The following is an 18,203-nucleotide window of genomic DNA, read 5'->3' as shown; positions in this document are numbered from 1 at the left end:
GATGCCCCACATTTGGTGGGTTCTGGCATTTCCACATAAATGCTGACAACCATAATAATGTGAATGTTTTAAAATAAGTACGTTTCTCACTTTGGGGATTTAGCCAAGTGAATGCTGACAGTTGTCTCAAACTGACTATCAGCTTTCAGCAGTGTGTCATTGAGAGTTTTTGTAGCTGTTCACAAAATTTTGTAGGCTTGTCAACATTCACAAGGCTTAACAGTGGACATTTTTGGAACATTGTGGTAATGTAGGTAAATTAAGTCAGTGAAAATGCTCTCCCTTTTTCTAATTACATAGGGCAAGGACAAGTGATCCTCTTTGCTGTTTCCCCATCTTTTCAGTTCTGTTGACTCCTAAATCTCAGGTTAATTTTTTAGAATGACGTTTTACATTATTCTGAGATGTGTTACAAGAGAATTTGGCAACCTGAAGCCTCTTTGCAGGCCTCAGCCTTGTTCTGTGCTTTAACTTTCTCTCTTGAAGCAACCAAGATGATTGTTTCCCTATTGCTGTAAAACCCTTAACTTTCCATCATCCCCAACTCAGCAATCTCAAAGGAAAACTCTTTGAAAGTCAGGATAATTTTTCAAGCTTTGAAAAGACTTTATCCCTGATGTGGAGAAAAGGGAGTTGTCCCTCTCTGTCCCAGCAGTGAATGCTTTTGTGTCTAAGCATGCTGGGAGCATTGCAGGATAATCATTTCTGAAACAAAACAAAAAAGAGTTTGTCAGTATTACTGGGAAATAAGAATAAATAAAGTCATTAGAGTCAGTTTTACTAAATGGCTTCCTAAAAGCAGGAGCAGTTATTTAAGGTTTTATTTTTGTTTTGGTGTCATTTTGTAACACATTGAACAAGAATGACATTTTGTATATACAATCAGGAAATAATCCAGCTTTTCAAATTTGAATAGTAGCTTAATCATTCCATCCATTTCAGGAGGGTAGAAGAAATAAATAGAAAATCTATTGTAGTACATTCATTATAGATAAGCATGCCAGAGTGAATAATCACGGAAGTTGAGAATTGTGGGTTGCATCCAGATTTAAACTCTGTTAAATTAAGGGAACCTGAGTTACTTGTAAGTAACTTAAGCCCCATTGATTTCTCTTGAACCACTCTGAGTTTTATGCTAGGCAGAGGAAACAAACAGGATTTCTTAATTCCTCTTTACAATTAGAAGCCCCTCTTGACTACAAATAGTCATCTAAAGCCATGAGTATATTTCTGAATAGTGAAAAGAAGCTTACATTAGCCCATTGCCTTAACAAAGATTATTTGAACTCCTCTTCTTCCTTTGGAGAATGATCAGTGCTTTCTTTTTTGTTTCATATCTTATTTCATTTTGTATTCACATATCAATAATAAAGGTGGCTGACAGATATGATAAAAGAAAGTGGGCTCCCATCCAAGCACTTATCAAGAGCAGTCCTATTTAACTTGTGAGATCAGCCAAATGCTGCCATCTGCTGAGGTTTTTTTGTTGTTTGTTTTTTTAATGAAGATGTCCAAGAGATAAAATAATTTATTGTTATCTTAAATTATGAAAGTGAAGTTTATATCAGGCCAAGCCATTAAACGACACAAAGATCAGAATGTTATCTTAGGTCTAGATTGCAGTCATTACAAATTTGATGTTGTTTTCAGGGATAAACTATTGTGGGAAATACATGTTTATTTTTTATTCTGATGCAACTGACGCAGGCTTTTCACATCTCTCATAAATAATTATCCTTCTGAAAGGAGGTATCCTATTTCTTCTCAAGGTGGTATCAATCAGCCTTTTTCAATATTAATTTTCTTTCAAAAACTCCAAGTTCCTATATGATTTCTAGATAATATGGAAAGCATTGACATTTATTTGTTTCACCTGGATCCATTCTGGGGAGTGTTCTGTCCAGTGACTGTAGATCAAGGAGGGTTTTTTTTTCCTCTCAAGTATTCTAGGCTAGAGAGAGTTTTGGGCAACTTCTGTAAACCTTTGTCAGAGGATGATTTGAGTTATATATATATTTTTTGCAGGGTAGGAGAGTCTGCTTACATTTCTAGGTCTTGTCTGAAAATACCTCGTCCTAGCATATGCTTAGAATATTCTTAGTCATCTTTAGGGACATCCTACAAGGTAGATCAATATTCCACCCATATTATGGAGGAGGAAAGATCTGAGACTGACTCACAGGTGATGCTGCTTCTATACCTAAAGCCGTAGGTCAACATCAGAACACACAAAGGCCCTTCTAAGCTTCCAATTCTACCACTCTCTTTTTTATTTACCATATATACTCACGTATAAGCTCATCCGCAGATAAGCCAACCTTTGAATTTGTAACCAAACTACAGTGAAAAATGTGCCACGTGCATACAAAATGTTTATATATTTTAATTTTCACAATTGGCTTATCCATGGGTAATCCACAGTATTATGATTAAAAATCTGAGGGTCAGCTTATCCACGGATAGACTTAGCTACAAGTATATACAAGATATACAGGTACTTTAACAATGTATTACTGTATATACTCGTGGATAAGCCAAATCCAATTTTTTGGATGCATTCTGGCACCTAAAATTCTCAGTTTATTTGCAAGTAAATACAAAATTTTTTGTACAAAAAATACAAAACCCCCAATTAACTACAAAAAAATACAAGAACCAACTGTGAATAAAAACCAAAGACAAAGATAATAAACCACAACAAAAACAACAAGGAAAAAAATGGCAAACCATCTAAACATTCTACCTGTATCTCAAGTATGAAACAATATATGAAAATTTCAAATTGGGAAAAAACCTCACTGCTGTAAAGTATCATGGAATCTCTGCCAGAATAAATTATCACTCGTTGATTGGTGCAAAAATTGCCTTTTCAAAAAATGGATAAATTGCATATTGTATGTCTTGGATCCAAACCTTAATGTCTGAAATAATTTTCCAATTTCTCAAACTAATTCCCCATGTCAAATATAATCAAAATTCCTTAAGAAACAGTCAAATTCTACATTTTTGGAACATAATTCAACATAACATTAACATATTTAACATTTAGAGATTTCCCTATATCTACTTACATATATTAAAATATAGTTCCAAAAAGATACCAGTAACTCAAAAGATCAAATCAGATGAGTTAATAATCCCTCAAATTTTTTAAAATCAGCAACAGAGAAAATCTGATGTCTGTTCTTTCAAATATATACTTTGGGTTGTCCAATGAACTTGAAATGGAATCTTTTGATGAATCAATTTCAATCTTCAATCTGATGAAATCAATTTAACATTCTTTAAAATTTGCAACCATAAATGTCAGTGATTTCACCTTTTAAAATATTCTTTAATGTTTGATACAAATAGGATGTTGGTTTGTTTTCAGAAATGGACTCAGTCAGAAGAGAAAGCACCTCAGGTTTCTTAAAAGCAACTAAAGCATCTGGTCCATACTGAGCTGTCAAGACACGCTTGTCTTGATTTTATTGCTACCGTTGTTAATTAGGCAAGCAAAATTCTATGTGAAATTGAGAGAAAGCCTTAAAATAATCATTACAGAGCAATTGATTTAAAGTAATTAGTCTGGATTCCTCCCATAACATCTTGCCACCTATTTTTAAGGTAGAATTCTTCCATAAGGTTAAATAAACATGAGCCTTAACATCAAAATCCAATGTGCAACCCAAGCGCGTAGCTGCTGTCAATCCCAGAAATGAAAGGCCCTTTTTACTATATATTGACCCAAGTAATTACCAGAATCTTAGTGGAAATAGGTAATAGCATGCCAATGTGTCCTACAAAGGATAGTCTACTAAATCCACATTCTACTGAATGTGGACAATAAGACGAAAGGCCAGTGATATTTTTGAAATATTAACCCTCTTATGGTTGTATGAAAACTGTAAGGCATATTGGATTGTGTTGCTAACCTTATTGCTAAAGAATGCCACAAATCTTGCTTCCCCTGACAAATTGTGATTCATTGTTCAGGTTGTCAAAAGAGAGATCCAGAGAGAGAGAGGGAGAAAGATCATTCAAATGCACAAGGACAGAGAGACCCTTGGATGTTTTCGGCCTAGCAGTGGGGTTAGACCAGGATAGTGGCATTGCCGTTTGAAAAATAAACTAAATTTAGCCAAACTCAAAGTTGGCAAGGCATTTGTCTAGACTTGGTGCAGTTAATGTTGTGTACTCTGGAAGATTCTTTTTTGGAAACTGAGTAATACCCCTTAAGCACTGGAACTGGTATCTTTATTTTCTTTCTTTTTTTTACATAGGTGCCACAGTTCTTTCCTACCAATATCAGCACAATATATTTCTTCTTCCCTTCAGTCTGTTGCATAGTTTTTTTTTTAATCTGAGCTAGCTTGGCATCATCATAATTTCATTTATTTAAAACATCTTTATCCTGCTTCCTTACAGCTAATGGCTATCCAATTCCTTCCTTTTTCTCTCTAGTTTCTTTCTTTCCACGGAATTTAATCTAATTTAAAAAATTGCCTATAGATAATTCTGATACATTTAGTGCTTTGATTAGGGCCATGTACAGAATGTGAAAACTATACCTCCAGGTGGGGAAAATCTGCAAATGAATAAATTTGTTCTAATTCTCACCAGCCATCAGCCATACTTCTGAAATTCATTTTTCATCCCAATAGTACTCTCAACCAGAACTGAAAATATTCCATGAAAATAGATGTGGTCCTCAGCTGACGACTACTTATTCAGCGACCTTTCGAATGTATGATGGCAGTGAATGGGGGGTACTTACCACCAGTCCTCAAAGTTCTGGCTATCACAGTGCCCCCATGGTCACCTGATCACGATCTGGGCACTCAGCAACCGAGTTGCATTTCTGACTGTTGCAGCATCCAATGGTCAAATGATCATGATCTGCAACCTTCACAGCTAGCTTCCCACAAGCAAAGTCAATAGGGAAGCCAGTAGGAAGTGGGACATCGCGGTCACATGAGGTCCTTGCTTAACAACCCATGGCGATTCCCTTAATGATGGTAATTGGGGACTGCTGCAACTCTCGTTGCTAAGTGATGCAGTCATGTGACCTCGTGCTTTACAACTGCATTGCTTAGCGATGGAAATTCCAGCCCCAATTACCATCATTAAGCAAGGACTACTCGTATATATGTCCTACATTTGGGAACTCAATTCTGTGTTGAAAAAAACTCACATTCCCATTGCTTTAATATTTGTAGAATTTGGCATGACTGGGTGGGATCAGAAATCAGTATGGGGGAGAAGAATTACACAGCTAAATTGGGAGGAAAGGGAAGTTCTGAACTGGATTTTCTTAAGGATGGATATTTTGTTTTTCTAGGTTTGGGAGAAGTGTTTTGTTTGTTTCCATTTCTTTCTAAGCATGGTAAGCCTGCATTAGGGCTTGCACTACAGTTTTTAAGTGGTTCCTAATTTAAAATAGCAGGGAACCATGTCTCTCATTAGGGGCGGGGGCACAATAAGAGTTCAAGGGTATGTATGAGGCCCGGGAAGCTGAAGTTGTCTATTTCTGCTAAAGCTCCTCCAGATATTGCATAGGAATTACAAATGTTGCTGCCACAACAGGGGAGGGGGGAAGGATTGTTAAATATATGGGTAATAATATTAACTACATTAATTAATAATTAAATGCACCTAATTTATTCAGTGCTTTTTCATGCAGTAATCACTTTAAAAATTCACATAATTATCCTTATATCATGCTTTTCCATGGGCTTTCCAATGGTCTGTCCATTATCACTTAACTTCTGTGGGTGTGCTGCACTTGGTTATTGTAGGTCAGCCCTCTGTAGCCTTCTGTCCTTCAAGGGTATTGGGACTGTTGGAAATTCTGGAAATGACAGTCCCAACAAATTTGGAGGGCACAAGATTGAGACAACCTGTATTAGAACATTCAGTTGTGAGCTTCAGAAACATCCAACTGGAAAGGATTATGGCAGAAAAATGCTTCAGAATTTGATAAAAAGGGTGGGGCTCCCCTCCTACTTCTAATGCAAGGCATTTCCATACGAGGTCTTTGATCTGAATCAGGTCTTCACTCATGTGGTCCTATGCTGTGGTCTGTGTTTGGGAGCTGAACTAGTTTATTTCCGGCTCAGCTGCACTCTGTTTGAGAGGGCAGTAAAATTAATCCTTCCCCCAAAAGTTGCCACTCTGTGGAAGGTGCCATTTAGGTCAACAAGTCCAACCCCTAGTACCCTAAATGACATTCTGTGCTCTTTATTCTAAGCAAATTAAGATGACATTTTCAAACTACTTTTGATGGATTGGGTAATGGTGTGGAACTCACACAGTTAAATCAATAATAACAAGCATATTTCTTAAACTTTGTTCCATTTTTCAGGATACATGCTATGTACAATTCAGTGAAAGGATCTTGCTCAGAACCAGTCAGCTTCATCACTCGTAGCTGTGCTCCAGAATGCCCTTTCCCACCCAAACCTTCACACAGGACCAAAAATTCCTTGACTTTGCAATGGAAGGTAAATCCTCTGAAGAAAATTTTTGTGTAGGCAGTCTTCTCCCATCTGGAACTCTCCAGATGTCCATTCTCATCTCCTTAGCCTCAGGCACCTAAGTAGATGAAATTGATGATTGGAGGTGTATATCTCCAGCATATCTTGAAGGTGCCAAAGTGGGAAAACTGTCTCTGCATGTGAACATATGTTATGTCTGTCTATTTATTTAAAAAAATCAGTGAACTATTCGTCAGTGGATCCAAACAAAGCAAACTGAAAGAACGAAGATCTTTTCCATGGTAAGCCAGCATCTTGACCTTCTAGCTGTCAAGAAAACTCTGAGACTTGCTAATCATTATTATTTATTAAATTTTTACACCATCGAACTCCTCATTACTCTGGGCAACTCACAAATAAAAACAGAGAAAACAATAACATGATTGATTGATTCTGTGCTATCAGTCATTTTTGACTCCTAGTGACCACATACATAGATTTTCTCCATGACAATAAAACAATACAATAATAAAAACAAGGAACAAAAGATGGCAAAAAACGGGCAACAACAAGAAGTAAACCCATACTACCCAGAAGGGGGCTTTAATTACCCTTGTCAAAGGCCTCAACTTAATCTCCCAACTTACTCTCTGGATGTTAATAGCTAGAGGAAGATGGCAAGAAAGATGTTGAAGAAGAAAACTCAGAATAAGTCATTTTTCTTCTATTGAATTACAGGCTTCCTTTCAAAGCAAAGAGAATTGTCAGTAGTTGAGCTTGGAGAAAAGGTCTAGTGTTCCACCTATATGCAACCCTTGCTTTCAAGTCTTAAGGGAATTTTCAGCCTCTTTTAGTTAGGATCTGGCTAAATTATTTCATAAAACTTTTTTGGAACCTTTTTAAAGGGCTGTTTTCAGCCTTAACCCTGAGTGATCTTGACAACTGATTCTCCTCTTAAAACTTAGTAGGAATGTTGCTACTGAGATAATCTCTCTATAATACCACCTTTTTTGTTTAGAAAAACAATGTGGGGTTTCCCATAGTTGGGCTAATATTAACTATGACCACATACATCTTCAAATAAAGAGAGTGATATGGACAAAACGTGTTCAAGTCATACAAGTTTGTTTACTCATTTGTGAAATTTATACCCCACCTTTCTTACAGGTGCTCAAGGTGATGTAAATTAAGGTCCCTTTTCCAAATGACCTTCCATGGCTGAAGGCAGTCTTGAACCTAGTACACCTGGTTCAAGTCCAATGTCTTAATGACTACACCACACCAGCTCCTTTAAAATTTGTTGTCTTCTTCCCTCACCTTGTGTCTTAGCATCCAGCACGTAACCGCTATAACTAAAGACACAAGCTATAAGCTTATTTCACAGGATGCAAGAATTCTTATACTCATGATTTTTTTTAAAAAGAGCACACTGTCAGCCATGAAGACGTCAGTGAGACTCATAATGAGCCTGTTTTCCCTTTCCTGGTACTGCCACCATCTATCTAAGCTTCCTGTTGTGGAATTTGTGTAAGGTTAATTCCCTGACCTTCTCCAACCTCCTGTTATGTTTATTTACACAGGCCCCAATTGACAATGGTTCAAGAATCACCAGCTACCTTTTAGAGTGGGATGAAGTAAGTGCTAATTATTTACTTTTTAAAAAAGCTTTCTGGTTTACCTTAAATCGCTTCTACAAGCTTTGCAAATGCAGGGGAATGAGATTGTGGAAAAATTGTTCCGTTGGTTTGTTTATTCATTATTTGAAAGTCATGAGCATTTCTGAATATTTTTATGAATTCTGCCCGCCCCAAGTTCTCTCTTTCAAGGGTCTTAATGTCCACAATTCCCAGCCATTATCTAGGGGACATCGTATCGCAGAAGGCTGAATTCAAGTAATATTAATTTTTTGGGAAGGGGGGTTAGTCCTTTCTTTTCAGTCCCTTTGCCTTGTTATAAAACAGATAACTGACGTCCTATAAATTGGGTTTTCAAAAACAGTCTGATACGTACTACATTTCTGTGGAAGTCAAATGCCCCAAATCACAGTTTACTTAGAAAGTCTCATTTCAGAATCTAAATTTCAAGTATAGAATTTACATTTCACCCCACTTTCTTAATACGTTGTAGGGAGACCATCAGCTATTAGGGTTCAAATAAGTATAATAGAAGAAACTGTCCTAAATTAAATCTTTGCCTGTTAGATAATTATTAAAGGCAGGGAAGCTAAGTTCACCACATGGTGGTCAATGATTTCATTGATACTTAGACTTCATTTTAGCTTAATAAGCCAAGATAGGACAGCCTGTTTACAGTTGGTGTGCTCCTCATTTCAGGGAGCAAATGGCAGTTTACTTTCATTTCGTGTTACATCCAAACCCAGATGTCATTTCTGTAATGTTGGCTTAATGTAATGCTTTATTCAGAAAGCATTAACTAAATTTTCTAAATTTATACCTAAAGGACCTGCCGTAATTAGGAAAAATAAAAGAAAAATATAATAGATAAGCAAACCTAGCTTCTCATTCATTTGGAAAGAAGCTGGTTTAAATCCACACAGAAGAAATGAAGATTTCTTTTGTGTGGAAGGGAAGGAAGGAAGAATATTTATTCATTCATTCATTCATTCATTCATTCATTCATTCATTCATTCATTCATTCATTTATAAGACTTATATGGCAGCCTATCCTGCGGAACACAACTCTGTGCAGCTACAACAATGGTAAATTCACAAACAATAAAAATAGTAAAAGAAAACAAGAAAAACCAGGTGCCTGATCCATCATCTACAAAAGTATACTGGAATTCCTTTCCCCCATCTTCCCCCTCCTTCTCTCTCTCTCTCTCTCTGATAGTTTAGATGGAGAAATAGCTCTGATTTTATAAATGTATATGAGTCAATGGGTCTGCTTAAATGTTTTTGCAACCCACCACCTTTCCACTCACATTTCCACCCAGCTTTTTCAGAATTCCAAATATATCCTGGGCACACAATTACAGGTAATCTTGCACAGGAAATATATCCAGGCAAAGTGTGTGTGTGTAAATGTGACAGGTGAATTAAGTACTCCATTTCATCAATGGATGCTTTCACTCGTATAAGTCCTGCAGCTCCGCTCTGCTCTTCTCCAACAGGGTCAGAGCACAATTGATATATTTTCATATAACAGGCTGGTTTGTCCCAAGCTGCTGACCTTAAGGCAATAATAAGTATTGTGAAATTTAGGAACATAGGAGAGAGGGTTTCCCTGAGTTTTGTAAATTAGCATTAGTGTTTCTCCCCTACTGTAGAAAAGAGGGGGCAACCCCCCTGTAAAAGCATTCTATTTATATGTAATGTGAAATTGGAAAAAAGAATTTGAGAAATGGCCTAGGATTCCAAAACGTCAGGCGTATGGACCACTTGCCTTAGGTTCTTGTCCAAAACTGCAGCTTACTTGAGAATGCAAAGGTTTCCAAGCAATTAATGCCTAGTTGAATTAGAAATGTCAGCCAGCCTCTGACATCATTGCCAGTGGAATATGAAATATGGTACCTTGTGAAACAATTGAAATAGCACCAACCTGAATTTAGCTTGGGAAATATGAAGTGTCAAATTAGGTAGCAAATTTCTAGGCATATGTGAAGGGTAATCTTAGAATCTGAAAAATCTGAACAGCAGCATCCAGAAGTTATTCAGAATGTTTCTAAAGATGCTTTTGCATATAAAATGCTAGCCTGTTGTTGGAACGTGTTCTAGGTCACTTAAATTTGACAGTAGTCCTCCTATTTGTCCAGAGCAAGAGGTCATAAGGGATTTATTGCAGGAATAGCATTTCCTTTCAGGCCCTATTGTTTTGTGGTTGCTGAAAATCTTGCAATCTGGGACAAAACCATTAGGCAAATGAAATCTGACCACAAATATTTCTTAATGTTTCCTGGAAGGACTAATTGCAAAAATACTGAGAGAGAGAATGGAAAAATGGAGTGAAGGAACACCAGAACAATGTCCGGTTTTCGTTGTATCCAAATTCTTATCCTTCAGTGACCCTAGTTCCCACGTGCATGTTCATCAGTTGAGATAACAGTAACATTCAGTGAGTTTTTGCCTGGGGAATGGACTCTCAACCACTGTAATTCTAATGGTATCTGACACTATCTCTAACGTAATGCTTTTTACCACATTGGGCTGTCATAATATGTGTCACCCAAGGGCCACCTTAGGTCAAAATCTGGCCAAAGCTGAGTCAATTAACTACCACATCTGCTTATGCTTCAGAGGAAAGACATTTGCAGCATTTCCTCTTGAGTTGCAGTTTCCCATTGTTGGGATTTCTCATGGATCCTAGTTCCTGGAATTTTTCTCACCTTCCTTTTGAACCCAAGATGCCAGCGTCCCTTGCCGTTGTTCCTCTCACATTCTTTAGGAACAATTGGAGGAATGGTTTAGCCACACCCCCTCACAGAGATTGGTTCTTTTCCCTTGCGGTAATTTTTTCATTATCCCATGAGGCAGCTGGGTAACCATTTTGTTCTCCATCATCCTCACCTGCCTCACCCCTGGAGAGTAGCAGTGAAGATAACTCCTGTTGTGGTTCAGAACTGCTGCAAAGGATAGAAAGGCAAGATTAGGAGCTGAGTGGAAATGTCCAGGAAGGGTGCATCTTTATTAACTCATCATCAAATTTGTCACCACCCATCTCATGAAATGATTCTTACTGTGAAGATGAGTAAGTGATGAACGTTTTAAGTCCAGTCAGAAGAAAATGCACTTTGCTTTGAAAAGAGGCGACTAAAAGAACATGCTTTATCATTTTTTATACATTTCACACTTTTGTCTTTCAGGGGAAAAGGAGTAATGTTTTCAGAGAATGTTATTTTGGGAGCCAAAAACATTACAAGGTGACAAAGCTGTGTCCTGCTGTGGGTTATACATTCCGATTAGCAGCTCAGAATGAAATAGGCATAAGGTAAGTCCTTGTGCCTGATTGATATCATGGTTCAGCCATCAGTCAGGCTGTTTCTAAAGACCAAACTCAGTTAAGAAAGAAAAGCTTTGCTGGAGCAGACAAAAGGTTCATTTATTCTAGCATCTTGTTTCTCACAGAGGCCAACCAGATGCTCTTCAGTTTTGTTTCAGGGGAGGGGTGTTCCATTTCAGAGAGACTTTGGACTAGCTTGCTTAGAACAGAAGAGCAAATGGATACACATTGAAGCCTAGTGTGGAGGACCATCAAATAGGCATAAACAAGGATTATAAAGAGGAACAGAACCCAATTCAGCTTCCAGGAAGGCATTTAAGCAAGACAGAAATAGTGGCCAAGAAAAGCAGGATCCAAGAATCTTGACAGAAGTAGTGAGAGACAGAAAGGCTGTCAAAAATATCCAGATCTTGTATTTAATATGACTTAGGACATTCATCTAGAAATCACTAATGATCAAGGAATTGGGAAATGTCTGTGTTTTGGATCTGTGACCTCCAGGATATAAAGTAAAACCATCCCATGATGAATTGAAGGATTCTAGAACTTGTCCATGTTGTCTTTAATTCAGTGCATAGCTAGCTGAGGAATTCTGAGAGTTGAATTCCACACATCTTCATGTTACCAAGGTTGAGAAACACTGCTTTAATCTGTTAAGTATTGCTGAGAATCAGTAGTATCAGCTAAGCCTAACTGCAGAGAAGTTTCCATTATGAAGCACAACCAAGTTCTTCCTTTTTTATTTAAATGTAGAATACATATAACACATGTCTAGTAAACAAAGGGCAACTAAGAAAATAGAACAACTGCATTTCCACAGTGTGTAATTCCAAACTTTTACTCAAGACCATCCTTTCTCTCTTCCCCACCCACTGCTGCTCCACAGCGGTTTTAGCCAAGAAGTTGTATGCTATACTTCAGGAAATATCCCTCAGATCCCTTCAGCACCACGGCTTGTCCGTGCTGGAGTAACGTGGATCACACTGCAATGGAATAAAGCAGAAGGTTGCACCCCGGAAGAAGTGATTACATACACCTTGGAGATTCAGGAAGAAGATAACGTAAGTTTTGAAGTAGCAGATGCAATCCAAAATAATCTGATGGCCAAATAATCTGGTGGCATTGAGAATAGACAGTTTACCCAGCTTTTCTCCTGTTTTTGTCCCTTAGAAAGGAGAAATTGAATTGGAGGGTCTTTTCACTTTCTTTTGTTTCCATCTTTGGAGAGGCTAAAATCTAGTTCTTCTAGATCGTTAGCAAGGGCTCTCCCAAAATTTCTATATTCCCTTGTTCGGATAAAGGAATAAAGCGTCAATATCTCCAGTACAAATTGATCAGTCATTTCTTTGGAGAGGGATATGCTGCTTATAAATTCAAGGCCCAAGATCGCTCATTGATATCTTCCTAATGTCAATTGCACTCTCATTCACCAGCTGTGGATTCTTGTGTAGCCAGGTAGGCCCTCCACACACAAGAAGGAAGGCATCAGCAGGTGTGAGGGAATCCCAAGCTTTGCAAAAGTGCAAAATAAAAAGCTTTTGGAAAACTTTGAAGTCAAGGACTCAAACAGTCCACTGAGGAATAAGCATATCAGAGGCCCCAAAACAGCACCTGGCTATTGAATAGGGGGAAATTAGATGGGGAAAATGGGAATGGAAGGGAGTTTTTGGAGGAGGTCATGGCTGAGTAGCTGGAATCCAAAGAGAAAGTTTTCCACGATACAATATTTGTTGTAGATACTATGAAGCCAGTGTAATACCATCTAGACAGACTCCCCTGTGATTTCTTTAGTTCAGGTATACATGAGATTGAGGTCCAAACAGAATTCAGTTTCTGACTGGTAGAGCTTTAACTGGAAAGACATGAGGCCCCAGTATGACTAAGGACATTTCATGACATTTGTGTAACTACTTTAGAAAACCTTTGAAAATCTGTTGCAAGCAGAAATTTACCTTAATAAAGTTTTATGTGAACCAGAATACCTAATATCTAAGTCTAAGCTCTAGCCATCAGATGTGCCAGACTTGAATGCAAGGGTCCAGTCCTTCTATGAAACTTTTACAACACCCCACATTTTGCTTTTTGCTTTTTTTTTTTGTCTGCGCTCAGTCATTGCTGACCCTGCAGTGACTGCTTGGACGAGTCCTTGCAGTTTTCAAGGCAACTGTTTTTCGGAAGTGGTTTGCCAGAGCCTCCTTCCTAGGGCAGAGCCCAGCTGGCGAGCGCAGGAGGCGGGGTTTCCGTTGCTTCGCGCCCTTTTTTGGGCGCGCGCGGTTTTTCGCGCTTACCGGCAACTGCTCCCAACTCCTTTTTTGCAAGGCGCCGCCAGCATTTTTCCTCCCACCGGAGTGAGAGTACCCATTCATCTACTCACGTAAGTTTTCGAACTGTTGGGTTGACAGGAACTGGGGAGGAAACAGGAGCTCACCCTGTTTAACGCGAAGGCTGGACTCGAACCCCGAAGCGTCAGCCATTTCTGGCCGGCAACTTTCGGCGTCATTAAGCCGCTGCGCCACCGCGTCCCCCTTATTTTTGCTTTGCCATCATAGAAATGTAGCACTAGAGGGAAGCTAGAATAATTCTGCCCCGTGCCCTAAATCCATAAATGTAGCTGAGCCAATAGAAAACTTTTCTAAATACTCTCAGCTGGCCTCAGTTTCCACTGGGCCTTGCAGTGTACCAACAAAGATTTTAAATTTCCCAGTATTTTCTTGTGCGGGCAGCCAATGCTCTTTGTTCCTATTGAGTTGGCACAATATGCCTCTGTAACACAGATGCACTCAAGGGAATGTAATGTCACCTCCTCAGCTCCCTGTGAGAAAGCCAAGGTTGTTCGGTTTTTCCTTTGGACTGCAGTCCCATCCTAACAGCTTATTGCAATAAATGAGTCATAGAAGTTCTTAAATATCTGAAAGGTGTTTTAAATATCTGACGGAGTGTATAAAGAGTTCCTGATCTGTCCATCTCAAGGCAGCTCCTATGAGACATCTGTTCTTGGCAGCTTTTCCAGTTGCCCACAAAGGGAAGCCGCTGTACCCATCCAAGAACTTGGCTTTTTATATATACTGTATATTGCTGGCATTTTGCCCCAACATTTTATCCTGCATTGGGGAGCAGTGCCATAATTCAGTCTCATTTCCATACATGCTAGCACAACAGCTCAGACTGTTGATCCATAAATGCAGAATATTCCATAGCTATTATTTTGATCCCTCCCTAAAATGTTCTACCTTGCTTTATTGCTCTGGCAAAGCTCCCGATTTTTATCAGTACGTACTTGGTGGACGGGTGGGATGTTACTAAAAGAACATTCCACAACTTGAGCAGCGTTGTGATGTATTTGCAGTTTTTCGTTTTGACACAAGAGGGAGCCACTTTACTTATCAAAGTAAAAGCATATAAGGGCCCTTGAATACTACTATTGTGACAGTAGGAATGCAATGGGGATTTAAATGTTTTGTGTATTGAATGACAGTGATTTAGAGCAAAAGCAGTATACGGAAAAGGTCAGGCTTTCATGTGCAGTTCTCAGCCTTAAAATTTCAATCGTTCAAGATATTTCATCTTTTAAAAAAGCTGCAGTGAAATACCATACTATGATTTGGCAACAGATGACCAAAGTTCACTCTCAGCCCATAACTGAAGTCACAGAGACTGGGTTCTGAGGCCAGAGAGAAGTAATCCAGAACGTGGCAACATCCTCTGCAAAATTCCGAGGGAGAGACTTTAATTTGCAAATAATGGCAAATTCCACAATAGAAGAACAAACTTTTCATGCCCAAGTGGGAGTGGTATTATTGCTTGGTGCATCATACTATGAGTGAGATTCCTTAATTTGTTTTTGCTTGCTGTTACTCTTTAACTGCTAACCTAATTTTCTCTTTAGGATAGTGCATTTCATCCAAGGTACACTGGAGAAGACCGAACCTGTACTGTGAAGAATCTTAAAAGAAGCACACATTACAAATTCAGGGTAAGTCTTTCTGCTTTCTCTTTCTGTCTCTTTTCCTCTTCCTCTTCCTCTTCTTCCTCTTTCATTGTCCTGTCCGGCACAAGAGTTTACACTGCCATATCTTATACGTTGATTATTGGTAAAGGAAAACACCTGCATAGAGGCGCGGAAATGTTTTAAATTTGAACTGCTTCAAATCTGAACTGCCCCGTTTCACATTCGAAACAGCCTGCTCTGACCATTCTGGGTGTGTTTTAAAAACATTCCCCAAATGATGAAAACAGCTCACTGCAAAGGTGAAACAATGGCGTGAAGCCTGAGTGAGCCGTTCACCTCTAAAATGGTTTGAGCTAGAAACGTGCCCAGCCTTTGAAAATCTTAATAATAATTCACTGAAAAAAATATGTCCTGTTTCTCTTGAGGGGATTCTTAATTGTGTCGTAAACAATCATATTGGTGAAGGTCAGGTATTTTGGTATCAGATTTTCAAAATCTAACAAAAAATGTGTGTGTGCTGTGGTTTGCATTTGTTAGTTAATGATAAAAATTTGGATGTCTTAAAAGCTAGAGAACAAGTCCTTGCAAATATTACTACTTCTAAATTTAATATGACATGAAAAGGCACAAGAGCATAAAAAACATACAGGTAGTCCTCGCTTAACTACCACAATAGGGACTAACTGGAAAATTGGTCATTAAACAGGGCGGTCATTAAGTGAGTTGCCACATGACCAGACCCGATTTTACAACCATTTCTACAATGGCTGTAAAGCAAATCACCACAGTCATTAAGCGAATCACATGGTTGTTAAGCGAATCCAGCTTCCCCAATGGACTTTTTTGCCGGAATTTGCTTAACAACCATGTGATTCGCTTTATGATGTCATAAAAAGGACGCAAATCAAATCACGTGACACTGCAGCGGTGGTAAGTGCAAATACAAGTCATAAAGCACTTTTTCCAAGGCCGTCATAACTTCAAACCATCATTGAATGGTGGTTAGGCAAGGATTACCTTTATTAGTCAAGGGCGTGTTTTTTCATTTTTCAGTTTGTTTGACAATATTTACTGATTGGACCATTGCAACATGTTCTACGTTGGGCTGCTCTTGCAGAGCATTCAGGAGCTGTAGCTGGTTCAAAATGTAGCAGGATATGCAGCTATGGATGCATCCACATTATGGCTGTGTAGCACTGATGTTCTATAAGCTGCATTGGCTCCCAGTAGGCTTCTGGGTGCATTTCAAGGTAGCAGTTATCACCTTCATAGTATAGGTGGCACAGGATGAGGTTACTTGCAGGACTGCCTCTCTCCCATAGTTTCTGCCCATCCCATCATATTTGGTAGAGTGGGCATGCTTGGGTGAAACAGTGGCACCTGGTGGGCCCCAGGAGGGTCCTCCTCTCTCATGGCACCTCACTATGGAATATCCTTCCCCTCCCCGAAATCCAGATGGTCCCAACTCTATTGGCTTCCAGAAGGCTGTGAAGACCTGGCTTTTCCCCAGGCACTGGGGTGGGGATGATAGTTATGGGAGCTCTGACATGGGCATATGTGACCCCTGACTCTGGAGATTTTATCGGACTGTGACTTGTTTTGGTTTCATTTGGATTTCATGGAAATTTTTGTGTTTGCTTTCTTTGCCACCCAGAGTTTCCTTGGGTAGCTGTAGACATTGCATTAATAATTAATAAATAAATAAATTTAAAAAGCAAGCAAATCCTTAATCAAATATGCATATATTTCCAAAATGTCATTGTACCTTTCAAGACAGCAAGCCAGGTATAATTTAACAAACTGCTTAATTAAAAGATGGCAATATTTTCCTTTTCATTCACAGCTATAATGCACCAAAACCAAAAGTTGCAATTTCAAAAAAATAATGGGCTGCTACCAGTTAATTAAAGTTTTGGTTAATTTAACAACTCCATCAATTTTGCTTCTTCTTCTTGTTGGTTTTCTCACAAGGAATTGCATGCAGAAATTTATGTATCTTATTTACTTCTAAATAACCATCTCATATCACGTTTTCAATGTTGTTTTAATTTTATATGAAATTTTAATAAGATGCCACCAGGTGGCATCCTGATTTTTTTTCCTGAAGTGCTGATTTTGTACTTGCAAAATTCTTAAATTACACTGAACTATATTCCCATATATCTACAATCAAATAAACAGATTATGTATAGTGCCTTTCAAGCTCAGGTTTTATATAATTGCTTTAGGAAGAAATATTAAAGTCAAGAAATATGCTTGGAATGGAAAATACATACCGTGCTAACGACTTGGCAGCGGGATGCAGTTTCAAACAACAGAAATGAACTGAGTTGAGGGCCATGTCTTCACTTTCAATCCCATTTTCAGTCCTTCAGTGTGAAGGAATTTCACTACCTCTACATTGCTTCAGCTTTGTTCATCATTTAAATATCTCTGAATAATTTATTGGAACAAATATTGGGGGTATGTTAGGTTGGAAACAAATTTATTTAGGCGAATCATTTCATTGTTGACTTTCATTTATGTGTTTGTAGTCAGTCAGTCATTTTATTTTGATCATTGACCAGCAGAACAAATCTTTGAAAAAAGTCACATTTAACTCGCTAAATATTGATGTAGCCTATACAGCACAGAAACTGACTAGAATAAAACAAGCTGTAGAATCATATAACAATACAAGTAAAATTTTAAGTTTAAGAATTTTTGGCATAAAAATGAATATAGTAAGGCATTATGCAATTTGAATAAGGCAATTAAAGGACTATTTAGAATAATAAAATAGGAAAATTACCGATATATAGAACCATTATAACACTAAAACCCATGGAAAAAATTGT

The 18,203-nt window shown here is 38.3% G+C and overlaps 1 protein-coding gene across 1 annotated transcript in view; it reads left to right on the top strand.

Annotated features, from left to right (window-relative positions):
• The window catches only part of FNDC3B (fibronectin type III domain containing 3B), a 281,784-nt gene that overhangs the window by 199,599 nt on the left and 63,982 nt on the right, over positions 1-18,203 (top strand). Inside the window, exons 10-14 of the mRNA XM_007424299.4 lie at positions 6,347-6,485; positions 8,039-8,092; positions 11,281-11,405; positions 12,304-12,478; positions 15,304-15,390. Of these exons, the coding sequence (XP_007424361.2) occupies positions 6,347-6,485; positions 8,039-8,092; positions 11,281-11,405; positions 12,304-12,478; positions 15,304-15,390 (580 nt within the window). The remainder of the gene's footprint in view (positions 1-6,346; positions 6,486-8,038; positions 8,093-11,280; positions 11,406-12,303; positions 12,479-15,303; positions 15,391-18,203) is intronic.

This window comes from Python bivittatus, unplaced genomic scaffold (assembly GCF_059951505.1).
Source record: "Python bivittatus isolate LINGU-HERP-01145 unplaced genomic scaffold, Pbiv_v1 ctg000980_np1212, whole genome shotgun sequence".
NCBI classification, from domain to species: Eukaryota; Metazoa; Chordata; class Lepidosauria; order Squamata; family Pythonidae; genus Python; species Python bivittatus.
This window is presented reverse-complemented; position numbering and strand designations above follow the sequence as displayed.